The 20556-nt window shown below is 55.9% G+C and overlaps 1 protein-coding gene across 1 annotated transcript in view; it reads right to left on the bottom strand.

Moving 5' to 3' along the window:
* The window catches only part of SHANK2 (SH3 and multiple ankyrin repeat domains 2), a 471028-nt gene that overhangs the window by 133093 nt on the left and 317379 nt on the right, over positions 1-20556 (bottom strand). Inside the window, 2 exon segments of the mRNA XM_033119735.1 lie at positions 4692-4816; positions 6375-6457. Coding sequence (XP_032975626.1) covers positions 4692-4816; positions 6375-6457 — 208 coding nt within the window.

Here is a 20556-nt window from a genome sequence, read left to right as displayed (position 1 = left end):
TCATTCCAGAAAATTGGAGAAATAGAGAAAGGTCTGAAAAAAGAGAAAATCATCCCACATGATCCCATCACGGAGGGGTTAACATCTCCTTTCCTTTTTCTTTTTCTAGACCTATTTAAGGGGTGAGGTGGTATAATTTAGATGATATGTGCATATAATTTTGACTCAGCCCTTTTCACCTAATGTAAGGTAACCATTTCCCACTGGCACTAAGAATTTGCAAGAATGATTTTCAGTGCTTTCCTGTGAGTCCACGGCAGATGCACACACGTCCCCTTAAGCGTTCCCCTATTGCCCGCCCCCCCCTTTATATTCTGGCTACACTGTGATTTCTGCCTGTTTTTGAGATCGCTCCCTTAGGATGGATTCGTAAATGTAACATTCCTGCGCCAGCTTGACGGTTATTACACAGTGTCACACTAATTTCTAAAAAGTTTACAGCAATTTAGTCTTCCACATCATCGCAACATGTGAACACTGTCACTTCTGATAGGTACAGTAATAAAAAAAAGCGTTTGCTAATTGGAAAATAAGAATTGGCACCTTCGCGCTCGTTTTCACTCTTACCCTTTGTCCATTTATACATCGAGCATATCAAAGCGTCTCTCACGAACCTCTGAGCTATGGGTCATTGAGTCACAGGGCCTGGGTTGGGATCCCAGCTTCTCCACCCATCTGCTGCTTAACCTGCCTGTGCCTCAGTTTCCACATCTGTAAAACGGGATCACAACAGATGCTCTTTTACAGAACTATTGTGGGGGTCCGATGGCACGGTGCAGTGCCTGGCAGACACACCTTGATTACTGTCAAGAAGCACACAGGTCGGATTTGTTTCACATTGTTGCCTGCCCTTTTGATGTTCACTGTCTAGTTGTATTGGTACGAACAATTCTTGAGATAACAGGTGTTTTAGTTTACGAAAGTAACACAACAAACGCCGAACTTAGCTTTCCAAACGGGAGCCTGTGGCAGAAAGACCGTCCAAGGAGATCAACACACGACTTGCTTTTCTTCTTTAGTTAAAAAGCCAACACAACGAGGTGAGCCGGCCATCACGCTGCCGGCCCATCGGAGACCCTGGTAGGACCATGAGTTCCAGAAACACCGATCCCGAGCTCCTGCCTCGTGGTTCTGATCCTGTAGGTGTGGGCCGGCCACCAGGTCTGTTTCTGAAAGGTCTGCCAGGTCTCACTGAAGAGGCTGACGGGCCGTCCAGTTCGGTGAGTCCCTGAAGGACATTGAAAGGACATCCCAACCTCCACGTCTCCCTAATGACTCGATGAGAAACTGCCACCCATGCGCCGTCTATGTCCTCCTTATGACACCGTAAGTGACCTCCCCTGCCCCCTCTTGCAGGGGTGACAGACTTACCAAGACAATGGGAGGACACTCAGTGGCAAACTCCTATCATTAGTAAAACCAGTTGGAACTGGGTTTCCTGTTGCAGCCAAAAGGGACGTGGGCCTTCATTGCACCTTGCCAGGGGAGGACCCTCCTCACATGCTCTCCTGTGAGGAGAGAACAGCTTGTCCTGGTCCCCGGCTTGCTTCTCTCCCTGGGCTGTCACTGTCCCTGGGCCCATTTCTCTACAGGCAGCACTCTCCCCTGCAGGTCCCCGCAGGGGCTCTCAACTGCCAGCGCCCTGCGTCCTCTCTGGGAAAGCTCCAGTGTCGTCAGCCTCCAGGGGACTTGGCACCTGGGGCTGCTCTGGAACAGTGAACCTCAGAATCTATGGAGCCACCATGTTCAAACGCCCCCTCCACTTCTCCACCACTGAGCGAATGTTTCATGACAACCCAAGTGGCATACTAAGACCCGCCTTGCCCCTAAGTCCCTATTTGAAGACGGCCTTTTACGTGGAACTTGGCTCAAAGCCTTTGCTTCTTGGTGGCGGGTGGTCAACAAAGAAACGACAGCAACAACAAAAGAACAAACTTCTCCCAAATGCCAGGGCAGGACAGACATAAATTTAGAGGGTCAGCACCCAAAAGAGCACGCACAGCGGATTCCTCCATGACAGGAGCCGATGCCGGCTGGAGGACAGGGCCAGGACACGCTGACAAAGTCCAAGAAGGGCTTCCAAGAGCAGACATGCCCTTCAAAGTGGCCCCTTGCTCCCAACTTCAAACGCAGCCTGAGTTTTCAAAGAGCAAATAAACATCTGACACGCTCTGAGTTCCTTTCCAACAGCAGAGCGAAAGGAAGGCTTGCAGGGGGGGGGGCATGGTCGGGACGAGGACACTTTGTCCCCACTTGGGGCAGCTTTCACATGGGCCCCTGCACCTCACCAAGAGCTCAGACAGCCCATCGACTCCAGGGGTGGCTTCCTGGCAGACGAAGACCACCTGAGACACATGAGTCCATCTAAAACAATCCCTCCAAGGTGGAAGCTTTCCCCTAAAAACGTGAAACAACTGTCTGTGGGAAACAACGTACAGCTATAAATGATATTAAGATTCTAGTGGTGGAATCTGGTAGCTAGGAAAACAATTCAATGGAGATTCAGTCTTTTTAATCCAAGCGCCTAAAGGAGGATTTCTGAGCCCCACCACGTAGCCTCGGAAATGAACTGGGAAGAGCCGGGCTCCCAGGGTCCGGCCCCCGCCCTCGTCACTGCAGGACCACTGGTGAGTGGCCTCGGAGGGGCTGTGGCGAAGGAGAGCCCACTCCTCCTTCAGGTCATTTGTGACATAATAACACCAACACAGCCTAACGCTTCCAGCACCGGGCCCTCCTACAATCCTGGAATGCAGAGGTTACCCAGAATATAAAACCTGTTCCAAAATGGCAAATATATTTGCATATCAGAGGTTAGGAGCAATGTCAAAGGAAATGCTTGGAAAACAGAAGTGCAGAAACTCTTAATGCTCCCAATTCCACGGAGGCGTTCACCCAACCAGGTGGCGAGCCTTCTCGACCCAGCCCAGGTGTGCTGGGGCCACATCCGCCAACCCCATGCAGCTCTTCTTCCCTGGGCCACGGACCCACGGGGGTCCCCCCGTTTCTGTTAGTGAATAGTTTATTAAGGAAACAATCTGAGGCGCCTGACAACAGGGGGTGTGCTTACATCTGCAGCCCTCGTTTATGATTTAAAACCAACAACAGCTCTGTCAACCTATTGGAGCCCCTCTTACACACACACAGACACACACAGACACACACACACGCACACGCACGCACACACACGCAGGCGCACGCACACGCGCGCACACGCACACGAAGGGGACTTACATCACAACTACATCCTACAGGAGATGATTCAACCCCGTCTTTCTGCATTTTCATGAGGTTACAAATCGAGTTAACCCATGAAACCACAGTGGGTTTTAGTCTCCATCATTCTGGATACACATCCCACAGTTTAAATGGACAAGCCTCCGAATGAGCTCACTGTCCGTCCCAGCCAGGCTCTGAGGGGACAGTGGTAATTTAAATACATCGCTCAGCAGACAAAATGACACAACACAAGGTACCTGGAACAGGTTACGGCACCTTCCCAATTTTACCTGGCTCCCTCCCCTCCAACGGCATCTTTCTTCCGGACGCCCGCTGCTCTAACAGCCTCAGCAGAGCTAAAGAGACCATGAGCAAAACCACAGCTCAAAAGCACCCTTGGGAACCTCGGCATAGTGGACAGAAATGGCTTCACGTGGCCGTCTCGCCACAGCCGGGGTGTCCTCCTTGACGAATGGACAAGTGTTGGGCCGGCCCAATGGCAGGCACCACGACGTGGCCAGCGGGACACCACACGTCCATTCCTTCCAGCCACACGTGGATTTCCAATGCGAAGACACAGGGCTCAGGGTTAGCACCGAGGACACTTGTCCGAGAAACGCGATCTCCAACGAGGGCCATTTGCCCTAACCCAACCTCCTACAAAGAATATTCCCAGGTGCAACAGACTCTCTTATCCCTACTATTGCCAAAGAGTCACACGTTCCTGTACGAGATTGAAAGTAACACACCTAAGGCCACCGAGGGCTGGGAGCTCAGGTGTGCGGGCAGCGTGGACAGCTCACACACAGCGATGCAGCAGCTCCGGGTGCCTGAGAAACACAGGCTCTTACATGTCGTGGGATTCTTTCAGTGAGGACGATGTGCCCTCCTTTTACCTACCAGCGGAAGCTGGTTCTCAAAGCATCTGAATTTTAAGTTGCCGTTCAGTGCCATCCACCGCAGCCACCTCTCCTGCACAGCTCTTCGGTGTTTGAAGGCCGTCTTCCCCCGACAGGCCAGGTACCGCAACTTACGAACCAACGGACTCTGAGCCACCACCAGTACAGACCTCATGTCAGCCACAGCCACAGTCCTGCACCTTCCAGCTGGCCCCACGGCACATGGGTGGCCGATGGGCCCTCGTGGTGTCTATCCACAGTCACGGCGAAACTTTCTGCAGACCTCTGCGTGGCCCCGACATCACGGCAGCCACGTTTTTCTTCCTGCGAGTTCAAGACCAACGGCCAAACTCCACATTCATTCCCACCCTCCCAAGGCCTCGAACACAACCCAAACACGCACGTCTACAGGAAGTGGCACCCACAGTGGGCAGACACAAGCAAGCACGAGTCCACGCAGCCTCCACAAGCACCCGCGTCCTGGCCCCTCGGCCACGTCTGTCATGACACGGACCCTAGCCGTAAGAGAGTCGGCGCTCTCCCCCAGCAGAAAGACACAAACACCTGCATCCCTACCTCGATCAAGAAGTCCCCAGTCCTCAGTCCGGCTTGCCATGCCACCCCGCCTTCATCCACGGACTCCAAGTACTGCAGGGCCGGGAACGCCGGCGTCGGCGTGAACTCCTCAATGGGTGTGTCCGCTGGGAAGGCAAAGACACCTGGTTACAAGCCTGGGAGAGCTTCCCAAGTGGGCAGCCCCACCCCCACGGGACCTCGGGAGAAAGACCCGTGTGTCTCCTGGAGGAGGTGGGCCGTGCAGGCCAGCACTCCCCTGGGAAGGGATGGACACTCAAGTCACAGGTCAGCACCCACGTAATGAGCCAAAGGCATCTGGGGCCAGCCTATCTTTTGGCCTCTCTGCTGAAAACACGGAGTAACGTGCCCCACTGTACATGTCTGTATGTACACGCCTGTCATTTTCTTTAAAAGCGTCCGTGACTAAACATTTTCAGTTCTAAAAATGGAAAAGTTTCCCCCATAACCACACAGAGCTACAGAAACACCACACGGAACTACTTGCCAAATCTAAGGCTACGAAGACCCGCAATGAAGGGGAGCCAAGTGGGGGCACGGACAGAACACAACGCTGGCCCAGTGGGGGCTGCAGATTTGGAACCCGCTTAGGAATTGTGTGGGGGGGGGCCTGGCTCTCTGGGACCACCCTGCAGCCAGCGTCCACGGGAGGGCAGGGTCCCCGGCGCACAGCACTGCGAGCCTGGGCTCCGGGTCCTACCCAGCTGCCGACTAAACTCTAGGGCAAGAGGTGGACTTTCCTGGGTTGAGCTGAGGGGCCGAGGTGGGGGTGGGGTGGTGGGTGGGAGTCGGGTGGGAGGATGAAGATGGCCTCGGCAGGGGGAGGGGAGAGAACTCACACAGGATCACGGACACACACACGGAGACAGAGTCACGTTTTCTTCCTCTCTCTGGACAGCCTGAGCCTCGGGCAGGTGGGCTTGCCGCTCAGGGAAGAAGGCTGCCCCCAGCACAGGCGCCGGGCCCCCAGTGTAGAAACTTCCACATGGCTTACCCACCACACACGCGGTGGACAGCTGTCCCCTCTGCTGGGGAGGCGATGCCATTTTGTTTTCTTTCCGAAGGGGAGCCCCCAGGTCAAGGGCTGGCAGTGAGTGCACCGCCGGGGGACACGTCCCCCGAGCCCCCCACCACGGTGAGTGCTGCTGGCTCAGGCCACAGCAGAGGGGACCATCTTGCCACATTTCCTTGGCAAAGTCACCTCAGAGGCAGGCACAGGGACGTCGGCTGCACTTGGAGCAGCAGCCCACTCCCAGGACGGGGCGGTTTCTAGATCCTGGAACTCAGGACCGGGTAATTCTGGGTGCCTGCGACCAGGAGCTCTGAACGCAGCCACAGTTGGACTGAACTAAGCCACAAAACGTAAATTACATCCATGATCGAAAAGAAAAAAAATGGGTGGGGGGAGGGAGAGAGAGAGAGCTCGTCCAGAGTGATGTGGTGTCCAGAAAATTAAAAATATTCCTAAAGGAGGCCCTGGGGTTCTCTGAGTAGGCAGCAGTTAAGGAACACGGTTGCCTAGCAACCAAGTGCCCCCAGGAAAAAGGCTGCTTTCGGGGCTGGGGAGCGTCTTTCCTACAGGCGTGCACACACACACACACACACACACACACACACGCACACGCGACATGTGAATGCAGCCAGGCTGGGCCCAGCGGCTCTTACCTTTCGCCCCTCGCAGGACAAACCCGAAGCCCTCATTGTCCCTTTTCTGCAGGACCACCGTCTTGTCTTGGATGATGCAGTCACTGCAGAGAGAAGTCCGGGGATAGCGACCATTATTGTGACCCGTCATCATCACCGTGGCGGCTCCTCCGACTGGGACGCTCATCATCGGAGCCAATTAATCAGCCGGCTCGCGGGATCCGGGCAGCACGGAGGGAGCAAGCAGCACAGGGCGCAGGAGGAGCGAGGCAGCCAGGGGGGGGGCTAACGGGATAGGCGGGCACGGCACAATGGGGCTCGGAGGGGGGGCCAGGCAGAGGCAGAGCCGGAGTGAGCGGGAGGAAGGAGTCATACATGGTGGGGAGGCCCGGGCGCTGGCTGGGCGGGCTGGCTCCAGGCACCGGAAAGCAGGGAGAGTGAGCGGCCGCGAGGAGCGCCCGCCCGCCGTGCGCTAAGGAGCCCCGGCCGGAGGCATCTGCCAGGGAGCAAATGAAATCAGCCGGAGGAGAAATGAGGCAGCACTTTTGCTTTTTTTTTTTTTTCCTTCTTCTTGAAGAGGTTTTTTAAAAAAATCAGATTCTATTTGCTCCCTGCGTGAGCCGGCACCAGGAGACACAGCGACCCCTCCCTCTTGTCCGTCCAGTCAGCAGCGTCACCCGCGCAGACAAACTGCAGGCTGGTGGAGGGGCGGGGGCTTCCAGCAGGAGGCAGGTCACTCCACCAGGGCCAGCGGTGGTGCTGGGACTCGGCCTCCCTTGGGGGATGATGACGTGGGGATGGGGAGAAGGGGGCCCGGGCTCCCCCTCTGAGAGACGATCTAAAGCCACACCGTCTGCCTCTTGGCACAGCATTTTTTTTTTTTTTTTTAAGGAAAGAAACCCAAAGGCCCAACTTTGCATCAGCTGCTGTCACTTACAGGAAGGGCGCTTTGCCACATGGTTATCCAACCCCGGAAGCACCGGGTGCAGGACCGAAGTGGACTTCCCAGCAGGCCAGGCCGGCTGCAAGCCCTGGCCCTGCCCCACTGTGGGGGGCTGCCCGGGAGTAAGTGAGGAGCTGGAGCTGGAGGCCTGTGTGTGTGTGGGGGGTGGAGGCACGGAAGACAGGCTTTCTCCAGGGTCCTAAGGGGCTGGATGGGAGGACTGGGCATGAGCAGAAGACCCCCACCCCCAGAAGACCCCCCATGGAAAGGCTGCAGCGGGCCTGGAAGAACCCAGCAGTCTTCTGTCTGAGGCGTAGGCCGGGGGACACAGAGAGCTTGCGATGGGACATACTGACGGACTCCGAGTCCCAGGCAACTGATGGTCAGCTTTTCCCAGCACTGGATTTGCCGCCGGCAGGAAGCACGTGGCCCCAGTATGCAGACACCTGGGAGCAGCACGGCCAAGCCAGATTGGGGACCCCTGGGAGAGGAGGGGCAGGGGCGCTCGGACAAGGTGGTGGGCAGCTTCCATGGCGCAGATGAGGCAGAGGAGCTTCAGAGACGCGGGGGGACACAGCTGGAGGGGGGCACATATCCTGACCCACTCCTGACCCCTGCCCCCTGCCCCCTGCATCAGACGGTTGTGAAAAAAGGAACTTGCCAGGTGACTGTCTTCCAGAGAAGGGCCGGCACAGTGGGGACACACACCTTGACATCTGGCAGACCATGCCATCCAGGATGACCGGTCCAGTGTGGTCTAACAACTCGGGAGGGCAGTTCAGTCAGTCCCTGGGCGCTCGCTCTACCTCCCACTCTCGGGACAGCCTGCCACGGGCAGGGAGCCCCCGTTCTGGGAACTCGGCCATGATGGCACAGCCCACCACACAAGATCCGAAGCAAGGTCAGGAGCCGGCGGGGTCACGCAGCTGCCGCCCTGCCTAACACTTAGTGAGTCCCAGGGCTCTCTAACCTCAGTTTCCCTTCACATTACAAGGCAGTGAGAACAAGCCGCAGGCCTCCCGGGAATCTGGTGAGGTTAGATGTGTCGATACCCGTGATGGTATGGGGGAACGCGAGAGTCCCAGGGAGCCATCCCCTGACCTGCCATCTGGAACCGCAGCAGGCCTGGCCGTTAGCCAGACCTGGAACCACAGGAGTAGGTGGGGGAAGGCAGGGGCTCTGCGGGGATCAGATCCTCTCCCAGGCCTCCCCAGCCAGAACGCAGGCACAAAATGCTGTCCCACCACCACCTTTAACACTCTCAGGGGGAGGGCCACCCTGGCCCTGTGGTTCACTTGGTGCCCGGCAGGTACAAACCCCACGACCGGCTCCTGTCCCCTCCTCCAGGGAAAGGCTCCCCAAGGGCCCCAGCTGCCCAAGGCACAGTCTTTTGCTCTTGCACTTTTGTACGCATGAGTAGCCGCTGGCAAAAAGCCCCCCAAATCTCAGAGGGTCCTGAGCCTGCTCTCCCTGGGGACACACGTGGCCCCCAGCACCCGCCTCTGCCCAGCGCCAAGCACACAGCCCTTCCGTGGCCCAACTCTGCCCACAGGATCAAATGCTGCCCGGACCTGCCTTGGGCTTCACGCGCCTCGCAGACGACCTGCACATTTCCTACCAGCCGTGCCCTCACCCCCTTGCTAGGGACAGTGCAGCTGGCCGGGCACTTATTGGCCCCCTCCCCACTGACCAAACAGGGGCAGGGGCATTCTGTCCTGGTGGGCAAAGGTGGCACTGGCATCATAGAGAGCTCAACTCAAACCCTAGCTCTGCTCTGACCCGAAGGTCACTATGACCTTCAGAGCCTCAGGGTCCCGCTCTGCAAAATGGGCACAACAGTAGACATGCCTTGTGGCCATGAATGAACCAATCCCAGCGCAGGCACCCAGCAACCACCCAGAGCAGGGCGGGTGTTTACACGTGCTCACCTGTCCTCCTCCCGTAAGGACCGTTTCTGGGCTGACCACAGAGCCCCCTCCCGAGCCCGGCTTACCCCTCTCAGCAAGTCCTGACCCGCCTAAGAACTTTCTGACTCATCCCTGTGACTGCCACCGCCTTGCCCTGCAGTCTGCTGGCCACGTCCTGTTTGCTGAGTCCCTGCTGCCTGCCCATCACGACCTGTCTGTCATTCATAGCAGACCTGGGTCTGAATCCCAATTCAGCCATTTGCTGGCTTCGCTTCCCAGAGCCTGTGACCCCACCAGCACCGTCTAGCATTGTACCTGCCTCGTAGAGACTTGGAGGAACCAGTAGGACAAGACTCCCCCGACCCCCGAACACAGGGCATCTGCCCGTAAGCACCCCCACATGCCCTCTAGGGACGAAACCCCCAGGAGACATGGAGTCCTGAAAGGCAGTGCCCTCATCTTGCAGCTCACCCCCAGACACCCAGAGCACCCAGCATAGCACAACGCACCCCACGATGTCTGTAGGATGGAACCAAATGGGTGTGAAACCAGGAGAGAACAGGGGTGGCAGGGGAGGCAGCCCAAGGAAGGACCGAAGGAGGTTTCAACTTAGGGACACCCCGGTTCCCAGCCGTACCCAGGGCAGGAGCAGCTCAGCTCTGTGGAGTACTACTGCACGCGGCTAGGCCGGCCCAGGAAGCCCGAGACGAAGCAGAAAGGTCAGCCCGGGCCTAGAAACTTACACTTTCTGTAGCAGCCCATGAAAAACCACGGGAAACGCGAACGGAAGGGTCGGTCCCTTAAAACAGGAGCTGACATCTAGTTTTGCCTGCACCCTTCTCTCCCCCCTACCGGTCAGACTGGGAACCCCACACCCTGGGCCTCAGGAGGAAGCTTCCTGGAGATTAGGAACTCTCAGGGCGCTCTTTCTGCTGGTTTCAGAATCTAAAAATGGTCTCAAGACGACAGACACACGCATGTCCGGAAGCTATGGCACTGATGTGGCTTCTGTGTGAGGCTGCGGGGCCGTGTTGAACCCCGAGATCCCGAGGCCACCCTGACCTCAGCCCTAGACACCCTGTCCCACACCAGCAGATGGGTCCTCGAGATGCAGCCCAGACGCCTGCGACCCCACTTCACTGGGGCTCAACCTCGGCACTGCTGCTGACCTGGGGAGCCTGGGGAAGTCACGGCCACCTGCTCCCTGGGGGCGGGTCCTCGTGAAACAACAGCCCACCCCAAAGTGGGCCCGCCACACCCCGCTGCACCTGCCCCTTGCTGCCTGGGACCACGGACCACGGTCACAGTCAGTCTCCCCTGAAATGTGCTGAGTCAGCCTTACCCAACTCCTCACACCCTGGGTCCTCGGAACACGCCACGGCTGTAGGTGTCATGTTCCCTTTGCCTGCTACGCCCGCCCCCAGGGCTGGACAACTCACAGGCCCTGTGACCCGGGCAGAAGCCATCCGGCCCAAACCTCCCACTGTGGGGGAGCGTCACACATTCTCTCCCCCAGGGTCCATTCGAGCCTTGTCAAGCCTCTGACACGGCCCCTGTGCCCCGCTGACCCGTTAGCTGGGGGCACCCTGGGAGCAAACACCATGCCCCGCTGCTGGCCAGATCTCCCGACGAGACATGTTTACTCTTGCTGATATTCTACCTGTGTTTGTTGATTAAAACACAAAAGTGTAATCCAGCCGTGCCCGCTCCAAATGTGTTCTCAACAGTGTGGGGGGCACTTTAATGTACCCCAATGTAGCAGGAGCTGTGGAAGGTAAAGGGGGTAGGTGTCCAGCCCTGCCAAGTACAGCAGTGCAGGGCGGTGAAAGTCCCCTGCAGAGGACACCATCTACATCATGGCCATCACGGAACCATGTACTTATGATGGCGATTTTGGCACAAATGGAAGTCAAGTGCTTGGAGGAACGGCATTCTAGTTCATAGAGAGGTGGCATACAGGCCACTGGCAGGCCTGGGAACCGGGGTCCTTACCCCATGGAGGCCGCCTGAGAAATCGGGGTCTCCACGCCACTGGCCGGCCTCTGAGAAATGGGGGTCCCCACCCCACTGGCCGGCCTGAGAAATTGGGGTCCACACCCCACTGGCCGGCCTTTCACGGTCTCCTGGTGCCTGCCTTGCACGACCATAGGAGGCCAGGCATCGAGTGGCTTTGAACTGTGGCCCGAGGTTCACTTCTCCCAGCAGGGCCTCGATGGGCTTGAAAGAATGCTGCCCGTCACCTGGGCCCAGGAGGTAGCAGGGGCCAGTGATGACAGCTGGCATTTAGGACTGGTCAGTCACTGAACATGTGCTCTTGGCAGCGAGACCTGGTCCTGGAGGAGGTGTAAACATGGAGCCACAGGAAGCCAGTCCCGGGCGGCCGAGACGCATGAGCGTGGGGGCCCCGGGGTGGGAAGGAGCCCTGCCCCATGTGGGAAGGACCACGGCTGACATTGAACTTGTGAAGCCGAGGGCAGCCGGGGTAGCCTAGGTGGCTTTACCTGGTGCACTCGGGACCCCGCTGGGACAGCACCCTGTCAAGTCAAACAGCGACATTTCCTCGCAGCTCCACTGGGGCTTGGTTTTGGTCTGGGACTTAAGGTCAGGAGGGGGTGGGGCCAGTGACTAAGCGACCACATTAACCAGTGAATTAAGGCAGCCGTTCCTTAATACTGAACACCTACTCAACGTCAGGTCAGGGGCTGGGTACCGGGCCCCGTCTGCTCATTGGCAGGGCTGGACACCTTACCCCCCTTCCCACCGTCCACAGCTCCGGCTACACTGGGGTGCATTAAAGTGCCCCCCACACTGTACAGATGCCAGGTGTCGTGGGTTGTATGGTGGCCCCCCCAAAAGATTACGCTTAAGTCCTAATCCCCCTGTATCTGTGAATGTGAACTTATTCGGAAATAGGGTCTTTGCAGATGAGATCACCTTAGATTTAACGAGAGCCCTAAAACCAGTGACTGGTCCTTATACGAAGAAAAGAGAGGGAGACTTGCAACGCGGAGACACGGAGGAGAAGGCTGTGTGTGAAGACAGAGGCAGAGAGGGAAGTGATGCAGCCACAGGCCAAGAGCACGTGGCAAACACCGGAAGCAGGAGGAGGCAGGAAAGACTCCCCCCAGGGCCTTTGGAGGGAGCGTGCCCTGCCACACGTGGATCTCAGACTTCTGGCCACCAGAAATGGGGGAGAACCCATTTCTATTGCTTGAAGCCACCAGTCTGTGGTAATTTGTTCAAGTATTAATCCAAGTATTAATAGAAGACAAGTATTAATCCACTAGTCACAGCAGTGTGCAGGACGTGGTGCTGTGAGAACTGGAAGTGCGGCGGAGGCCTTCTGTAGGAGGAGGGACCCACACGTGAGCGGGAATGAATGGGGCTGGGAGGCTGGAGAGGCCAAGTGGGGAGGGAGAGGAGAACATTCCAGGCAGAGATGGAACCACATGGACGGAGGTTCGGCGCACAAGAGAGGCAGGATGAGCTGACGGCCGTGGGTGTCGGCCCCCTGCACACCGGGGACACACTGGCCCGGTGGTGAGAGAGCGGGATGCAGCTTCAGCCAGGCCCGGGACAGCCCATGCTTCCCCAGCACCACGCAAAGGCCAAAATGATAGGAAAGCAACTGTCCCCTTGCTCCTTCCCCCAGCTTTTATCCCACCCAGGCCTGCATCCCACTGGAATGACCCAGGGTTCACTGGCACACGTGGCAAGAACTGGTTCCCAGCACCATGTTTCCATCTAAATGATTCACACACACGTCTGCCATCGACGATGCTGACTCTCCCTAACCATGAGCATGAAGCAGGGAGCGACAGGGCAGGTGGTCAGGATGGCCTGGTCCCAGGGCAGGAGCTGCGGTCAGACGAGGCACGGACCGGGGAGGATGTGCCTGAGGCCAGCAGGAGGGGCCACAGGCACCAGATGCGGAGCCTGGACTCAGGTACATTGACCCTCCTCAGGTCTGCAGGCGATTTCAGTAACTTGGCCCCGCAAGCCACTGGCTCCAAAACCCAAAGACGAAATGGAAACACGGACATCAGTCTGCATCTCCAAAATCTAATGCGGGGTCAACGTCACAACTCGCTCCGTTTCGTGTCCGTGAACATGTCACTGCACATGGAAACCACTCGCAAGTCAGATGTCCTCACTTGGAAAGAATTCCTGGGGATGCAGACGACGGTGATGAAATCGCGGAAGCCGCTGGGGGAGTCACCGCAATGAGTTCTACTTAGGGGCAGATAGATGGGTTCAAAGGCAGGAAGGATCAGACTCGGCGCAGCATTTGTTATGGTGAGAGGCACACTGAGTGTGCTGAATATGTTTGTTTGGATCTGGGCTGGCGCCGCTAGAGCTCAGGTGTCTGGGGAGGCCCTGGGAGGACTCCCGTAAGAGAGACAGGGGAATTCATCGCCACGGAAAGCTCCTTCCCAGAGCCGCTGTGGGCGGGGGACCCCGCCTTCTCCAGGGCACGGAAAACGGAAGCCTGAGAAGAAGCCTCATCTAAATCTCTCCTCGTGTAAATGCATTTCGGTGACAACCTGATAGAGGCAGGAACTGGGACACTATTAGAAAGAGGGAGCTCCAGGGACCGGGGATGGCAGTGGCTGTCCTAGAAATTTCCAGGCTCTGCCAATCAGAAAGGATGCGACTAAACAGAGAGCCCGTCAGCCATTCCAAGGGGGGGTCGGGGACTCAACAGGTGTCCCAGCTGGGCAGAGATGCCAGGCGTGGGCCGGCGGCCCAGCTCACCGCGGTAGCACTGGCTGCACAGTGGCACAGAGGGCCGCTCCACGGGCGGTGGGGACAGGGCCAGCCTCGTCCTTGGGAAGGCGTGGAGGCTGAGAGTGCGCAGGAGGGCTCCCCGAGTCATCAGTCACGTGCTGCTGCCGGGCGGGCCCTTAGCCTTGGGCACACACACCGCCACTCCTGCGTCCTGCTTCCTGGTTCCCGGTCAGGTGAGCACTTGGTGCTGCCCTCTTGCCCGCCTGGCTGGTACGGGGAGGTGGCTGCCACAGTTCCCAGGGGAAACGCGGCCCTCTGCCCGGGGACATCTTGCTGTTCTGAGAGACATCTGTGCAAGGCTGTTTGCGTTGTGTGGGGGAGATGACGCATGTGGGCGATTCATTCACAACTGATGCGGCTCCTGGGAGCCCACCTTGCTGCACGAGCAGGGGCCAGCGTCATTTCACGCTACATGGGCGAGGACGCTGGGCTCCGTCCCCATGGAGCCCACACACCCACGCCGAGAGAGGCGGTCTTACGGGAGCCATGTCTCAGACAGGCAGTTAAGACGACGCCCGGCCCAGCCTTCGTCACACCCGTTTTCCTCCCCATCGCGAACATGATCGGCAACGCGAGGTTTTCCTAACAGGAGCCATAATGTGCAAAGACGACTGAAATTAAATTGTCTCATTATTTGGTAATAAATCACCCCAAAACATTTCCTAAACACTACCAGGCGTGTTACCTGCCAAGAACGGCTGGTGGAGATGACAAAGATACAGCTCAACTGTGCTCAGGATGACGACGGGAGGTGATCCCCGCTCCCCGTGGATAGGACCGGAAGGAAATGCGGTCTGAAAGGGAGCCCCGCTGCCTTGGAAGGGAAAGGCCAGATGGGGACCCCAGCTTCACCCAAACAGCTCCATGACCTTGGTTGGTGTCAATACCCTCACACGCAAAACACCAGACTTTTGTAATAAAATCATATTATTTCAATGTAAAATATTACATATTATATTATACATATGTTAATATAAAACTTAAAGTATAAATATATTTTTAATATAAATTGGTGTCTGCCTGAATTCACTCTTTATTATAAAAATCTTAAATCAGAGCACATCTCTCCTGCTTAAAGTACTCCAATGGCTTACCATCAGAATTGGATATAAAAATCCAAATTCTCCACCATGGCTAAGACCCTTTGTGATCTGACCCAAGCCCTGCCTCCTCCTAAATCTGACTGTTCCAGCTACGCTGATGTCTACTCTTCCTCTAACAGGCCAACCTCATCTCTGCCTCAGTGCCTTTGCACTGCTGACACTGCTCAGGTCTCCAAGGTCACTTCCGAAGAGGTGCCTTCCCTACTGCCCAGACACGCCCTCGTGTCCTTGGTTCTCAGCACTTCCTTTTGCTTTATTTTCCTCTCGTCAATCACCATATTTGAAAGTGCGATCTGTTTGTTTGCTTACTGTCTCTGGCTCTCCCAGTAACATGCGAGTGCTCCGAGGGCAGGCGAGAAGACCCATGTTTTGAGTTCTGGCTCTGCCAAGAGCTGGCAGGGGGACCCTGGACAGGAGCGTCACCCACCCTGGGCCTAGGTTTTCCTGACTGCAAAATGGAAGACCAGAAAAGCTTAATTAATGCTTACTGACTCAACGCATGAAACCTAAGCTGGGACTCGTGTGTCCCGTCTAGGACGCTGTTGGTGTGATCCACTTCCTGGCTGCCTGGGGTGGAGGGGTTTCCTGGGACGTGGGCTTTCAGTGTTAAAACCAGGCTGCTCCCGGAAGAGGTGGTGGCCCCCCCGTTACACTGCCTGCAGGAGAGAGCCCAGCACCCACAGCTCTATTTAAAGCATTCCTCCACCCTGCTTCCGTCTGCCACCCTTCCCACCTTGTAGCCTGGTGGGTCATTTTCATGGGGAGTCCATGAAGTCAGTGGGGACAGGGTTTGTGCAGGGTCACGTGGCTCGGCCAGGGGCAGGGCCAACGCATAAATGTCACCCTTTGACCCTGAACTGAATGTTCTTTAAAACAAAACAAAACAAAAATCAGGGGAGCTGTACAAGGGCTTGGCATTTTGCTAAGAGTACAGGAAGCGGCAGTTTGTGACTTTCCTTCCTTCGGTAACTAAAACGACAGGCCAGGCCTGCCCCATCGGTGGGTCTCAAAACTGGCCCCAAAAGAGCACGTCAAGTGGGCCTTCAGACAGGCCACCGGGCTTGTCTTCAAAAGCCAGTTCCCAAGTCCCTCTGGTGAGGAGGTGGACGTCACCCACAGCTATAAAAGCTATAAATCCAGAAGCCGTGTCCTTTCATGGGAGTCAGACTGAGCGTGATGTCATGCGGTACTCAATGCTTTGGAGAGGAAGCTGAGCCTGGGGTGGGTGAGGGGCTGCAGGGCTCCCCGAACCCCCAGTTCTCCACCAGGCCAACCTGCCCAGCCGGCAGTGACTTAGAAGGTGAGAGGTCATGTGAAAGTCAGACCAGGCCCCAGCTGAAGGGAAGGGCCCGGCCACCTCTAGACCACCAACCTCCCTCCACAGAATACAGTGGTACCTCGGTTTTCGAACGTGATCCATTCCGGAAGACCGTTCGAGTTCTGAAACGTTCGAAAACAGCCGACAGCTGGGCCTCAGGATCTTGCACTCAGCGGAAGCCGCGTGACATGTTTGACTTCCCAGGCGTGTTGGCAAACTGAAGCACTTACTTCTGGGTTACGGCGTTCGTAAACCGAAATGTTCGTCAACGGAGACATTCAAAAACCGAGGTACTACTGTATCTTGCTCCTGTTTTAGGCGCTGACGCTTAGATCAGAGGCTGCCCGCACACAGGGGCACTTCTAAGTCCCTGAGAGCAGGAAGGAGGCACGTTTCCACGTGGAGCACCGTGATAAGTCCTTTGAAAGGGGCTCTGTGAAGGTTCTAGATCAGGGGTTGACAAACTCTTCTGTAAAGGACCAGAGAGTAAACACTCCAGGCTTTGTGGGCCATATGGTCCCTGCTGCAATTACTCGCTCTGCCAGTAGGGCCCCAAAGGCAGCCATGACACTATGCAAATGCATGGGCATGGCTGTGTTCCAATAAAACTTTATTTATAAAAACAGGCAGCAGGCTGGATTTGGCTTGTGGCCCATAGTTTCTAAAGACACGTTCCAAATGCTTTAAAGCCACTCGAATCGACACACCGATAATATGTGTGTGCGAGTGCCCCAAGATGAACCACACGGAGGTACACTAATAAAAACTAAGAAAGTCTGAATCCTCCCGTCACACTTACATTGCGGTATACAGGTGCCTGGCTTGACACTACACCTGAGCTTCAGAGAAGACACAAAGAAAACACATTTTAGAAATGGGGTCATCTGTGAGATGTCCTAGAAAAATTCAGAAGGATCATACGGAGAACCCTTTCTGAAAGACAAAGAAACGCCCCCTGCGCCCCTCACGCTTTCCCCATGACTGATTCTAGGTTTTCATGCTGGGTTGGCTCAAGGTGGGGATAGATCTGAACTCTGGCTTAACTAGTAATAAGTGTAATGATAATTATTACGTTCAGCCTTTGGGCACTTTTGGGGTGTCTCCTCAAGGTGACTCCAGGAGGTAGGCACCGTGATGGCCCCCACTTTATGGATGAGGGAACTGGACACAAGAGCACACAGCTGGAGGCAAAGCCAGGCTATCTGGGGCTGGACACGGCGTCCTCGCACCTGTCGGTTGCTGGCCAGGTGGCAAGCAGTCCCCACCCTAGACAATGATTGACAGAGAGAAAAGACATGTGGAAGGGGGGGGGGGGTGTTGGCTTCAGCAGCACGTCCTGGAGAAGGAATCGCTGATTTCCTGTCAATACTGGAGCTGCCCAGAGAGTACCCCAGATGCACCGAGAAGATTCTGCTGGTAGGTCCTGCTCCACGTCAAACACCAGACCCGGAGGTGGTGGACCTCACGCCGCGGGGCTGGTTAGCACAAGCAAGGAGAGCGCAGTGGGGTGACCGAGTCATAAGCAAAGAGAGGTCCAACACCTACCAATCGGTGCAGGAACATCTGTGTACATATCCACCTTGTTCAGTTATGCACGTGCCGTGCTTTATGAGTCCCCGTTTTAATGAACGGGCCATCTGCCAAATGAAGTCTTCCTGGGCACAGCAAGGTGTGCTGTTCTTGAACTCATAGTGTTACCTGGAATACGTTCTCTGTGCTCGCTCTCTCCATGTGTTGAACTCCTATTCATTCTTCAAAGCTCCCTTCAACAGCCACTGCTTCCAGGAGGCCCTTGCGGCTGTCCCTCATGAGACTACGCCTATGGTGCTTGGAGGCACAGCACTGAGACACGTCCCTCGCGCATGCCCAACTCCTGGTCCTTCGCCTGGCCTGCTTCCCACTACAGAGGCTGGAAAACTTGGATGTTTGCTTTCTCAGCCTCTACTGAAATTATGGGTGGTCACAGGACAGGGTTTTGGCCAAAGAAACCCAAGGGCATGTCTCTTGAGGTTCTCTGCGGAAGATTTTCCTTGACAGTGAGATTCAGAGGAGTGCTTCCTGGTGCCTTTTCCCTCTCTATTCCTGCACAGGATTTGTTCTGAGGATGTGGTGCCTGGAGCTGTGGCTGCCGTCTTGTAACCATGAGGGAAAGGCCCAGGGGCTTGTAGAGATGGCACTGGCCCGTGGAACAAACCCTGGAGGTGCCCCTGCTGGGCTTGCCAGTGGGGTCTCCGCTACCATCAGTGGGGTTTTATTATGTGCAGACGAAAGCTTCCTAATGGACATTTGGAGACTGGAGCAGGGAGCGTGGACAGGTTCATCATAAATTAGAAGATGTGGGTGAATGACCGGACGTCGGGATGGTACGACTTTCTGATAAATCAAGCAGCCTCCACGTTCGGTCCGGGCTGGGCAAGATTCACCCAGACCCACATTCTCATGACAACTTCTCGCGGGCAGTGGGGACCCAGGAGCCCTGGGGACACAGACTTGAGGTCCTGCACAACCTTCAATTTTACGAGGAGGATTTCATTATAACCCCTCGTTTCGAAGTGAGCCAGTTCAGAAAGTTGGGAGCTAAATAAAAGGGGTTTTCTCGGCCTTGGCTAAGACTAATTCCGTGTTACCCACAGCACAGACTGCCGAAGCACGCTGCGAACCCAGAGTATGGCGGCCATAACTGGCACCTCGTTACGTGGTTGGGGACAGACAGACGCACCAGAGCCAGGAAGCGTCCAACAAGCCAACTGAAGTAAAGAATGATGGATTTTAGACACAGATGGTGTGATTCTCGGGAACAAATACATCTGCCAAGAAGGACTCCTTGTGGTTAACTGGGCCCAAATCCATAACCAGGGGCCAGTAGCCATTGCTGAGACATGCCCGCCTCTCACACACTCTGGGTTTCAGGGAAAAGCCACGGACTGAGCTCCTGTGAGCCCCCTGCACGTGGTCCTGCCGGCTGAGTCAAGCCTTTCAAGGGACTTCCTGGTATCGTCGTTGGACCAATGGGCTGAGACCTTCCCAGTCCAATCGCAACTGTGCAGCCATATGCTCACTTGCATTTATACTGACCAATCAGAGCGGCTCCATAACGACCAATCGGAATGCATGATTCTGATTAATCAGAGTGGTGTCATTTGGACCAATCAAAAGTCTGCAATTCAGATTCCTCATTTGCATAAAAATGGACCAACTGGGAAACAGGGTGGGAACTTTATCTATAAAAGCTGCTTCCCCTTTGTCACCGCAGAGCGCACTTTCAATTTCCACCAGAGGCTGTGTTTCTCAGTTTGCAAACCATTCACCTGAATAAAATTCTGCATGGAGCTAAGCCTTCTCTCTCCTTCAGGTGTCCCGGGACCCTGGGGCTGGTGCTTCCCACCTGACTGCCACCCACAACTTCGGAAGTTCACCTTCCTTTAACCAAGCCCCACATGCCCTCCAACCTTCGGGGTAGGCACAGACAGGGCTTTAGAAACCAGGTCTCTTTTGAGCTGGGGAGACGCTCACACTCTCTCAAGCTGCTCCTGGAGAGGAAGTGCCATGACAGGTCTCCTCTAAGCAGGGCGGCTTCTTGTCTGTCCCTAAGATAGACAATATCTTCCGATCGAGGCACGTGTCCCCTGCCATGTGCCCCTCTTTCATGCAGGAGGTCCCACCCCATCAGCTCCCTTCCACGTCTCCGCTTGAGTTATCACTGCCACTTCCACGGTATCTGGATAAGCTGTCACGGCAGCACGCTGGTTAACCCTGCAGACACGCAAGTCAGCCTGGTCTCCAGGCTGCAGCTGGTCTGAATTTCCAGGGCCTGACGCCCTAGCCGGTTGCTTTCCTTAACAACTTCCCCTGTTCTTTAAGATTTTCTAATTCTCCCCTTATTTTCCTCATTATTCTTTATTAAAGTTGGAGTCCCACCGCACGGCGGCCCATTCCAGGCCGTCCGTCTTGCCTCTGCTGTGCTGGGGCAGCCGACCGGCTCCTCAGGCCTCTACTGGTGATTTGCTTGTTTCTAGCTTGTCCGCACAGATATTCTTCTATCTGCAATCTGTGCGGTTCCAGGTTCCAGGCACCCGTCTACACGACCCGGTGGCATCTGTATTTCCCTTTCTCCCTCCCTCCCTGTCTTCAGAAAGATAACCAG

The sequence above is a fragment of the Rhinolophus ferrumequinum genome, chromosome 11, assembly GCF_004115265.2.
Source record: "Rhinolophus ferrumequinum isolate MPI-CBG mRhiFer1 chromosome 11, mRhiFer1_v1.p, whole genome shotgun sequence".
Lineage (NCBI taxonomy): Eukaryota > Metazoa > Chordata > Mammalia > Chiroptera > Rhinolophidae > Rhinolophus > Rhinolophus ferrumequinum.
Note: the sequence above shows the minus strand (reverse complement) of the source record. Positions and strands in the feature narration are given on the sequence as shown.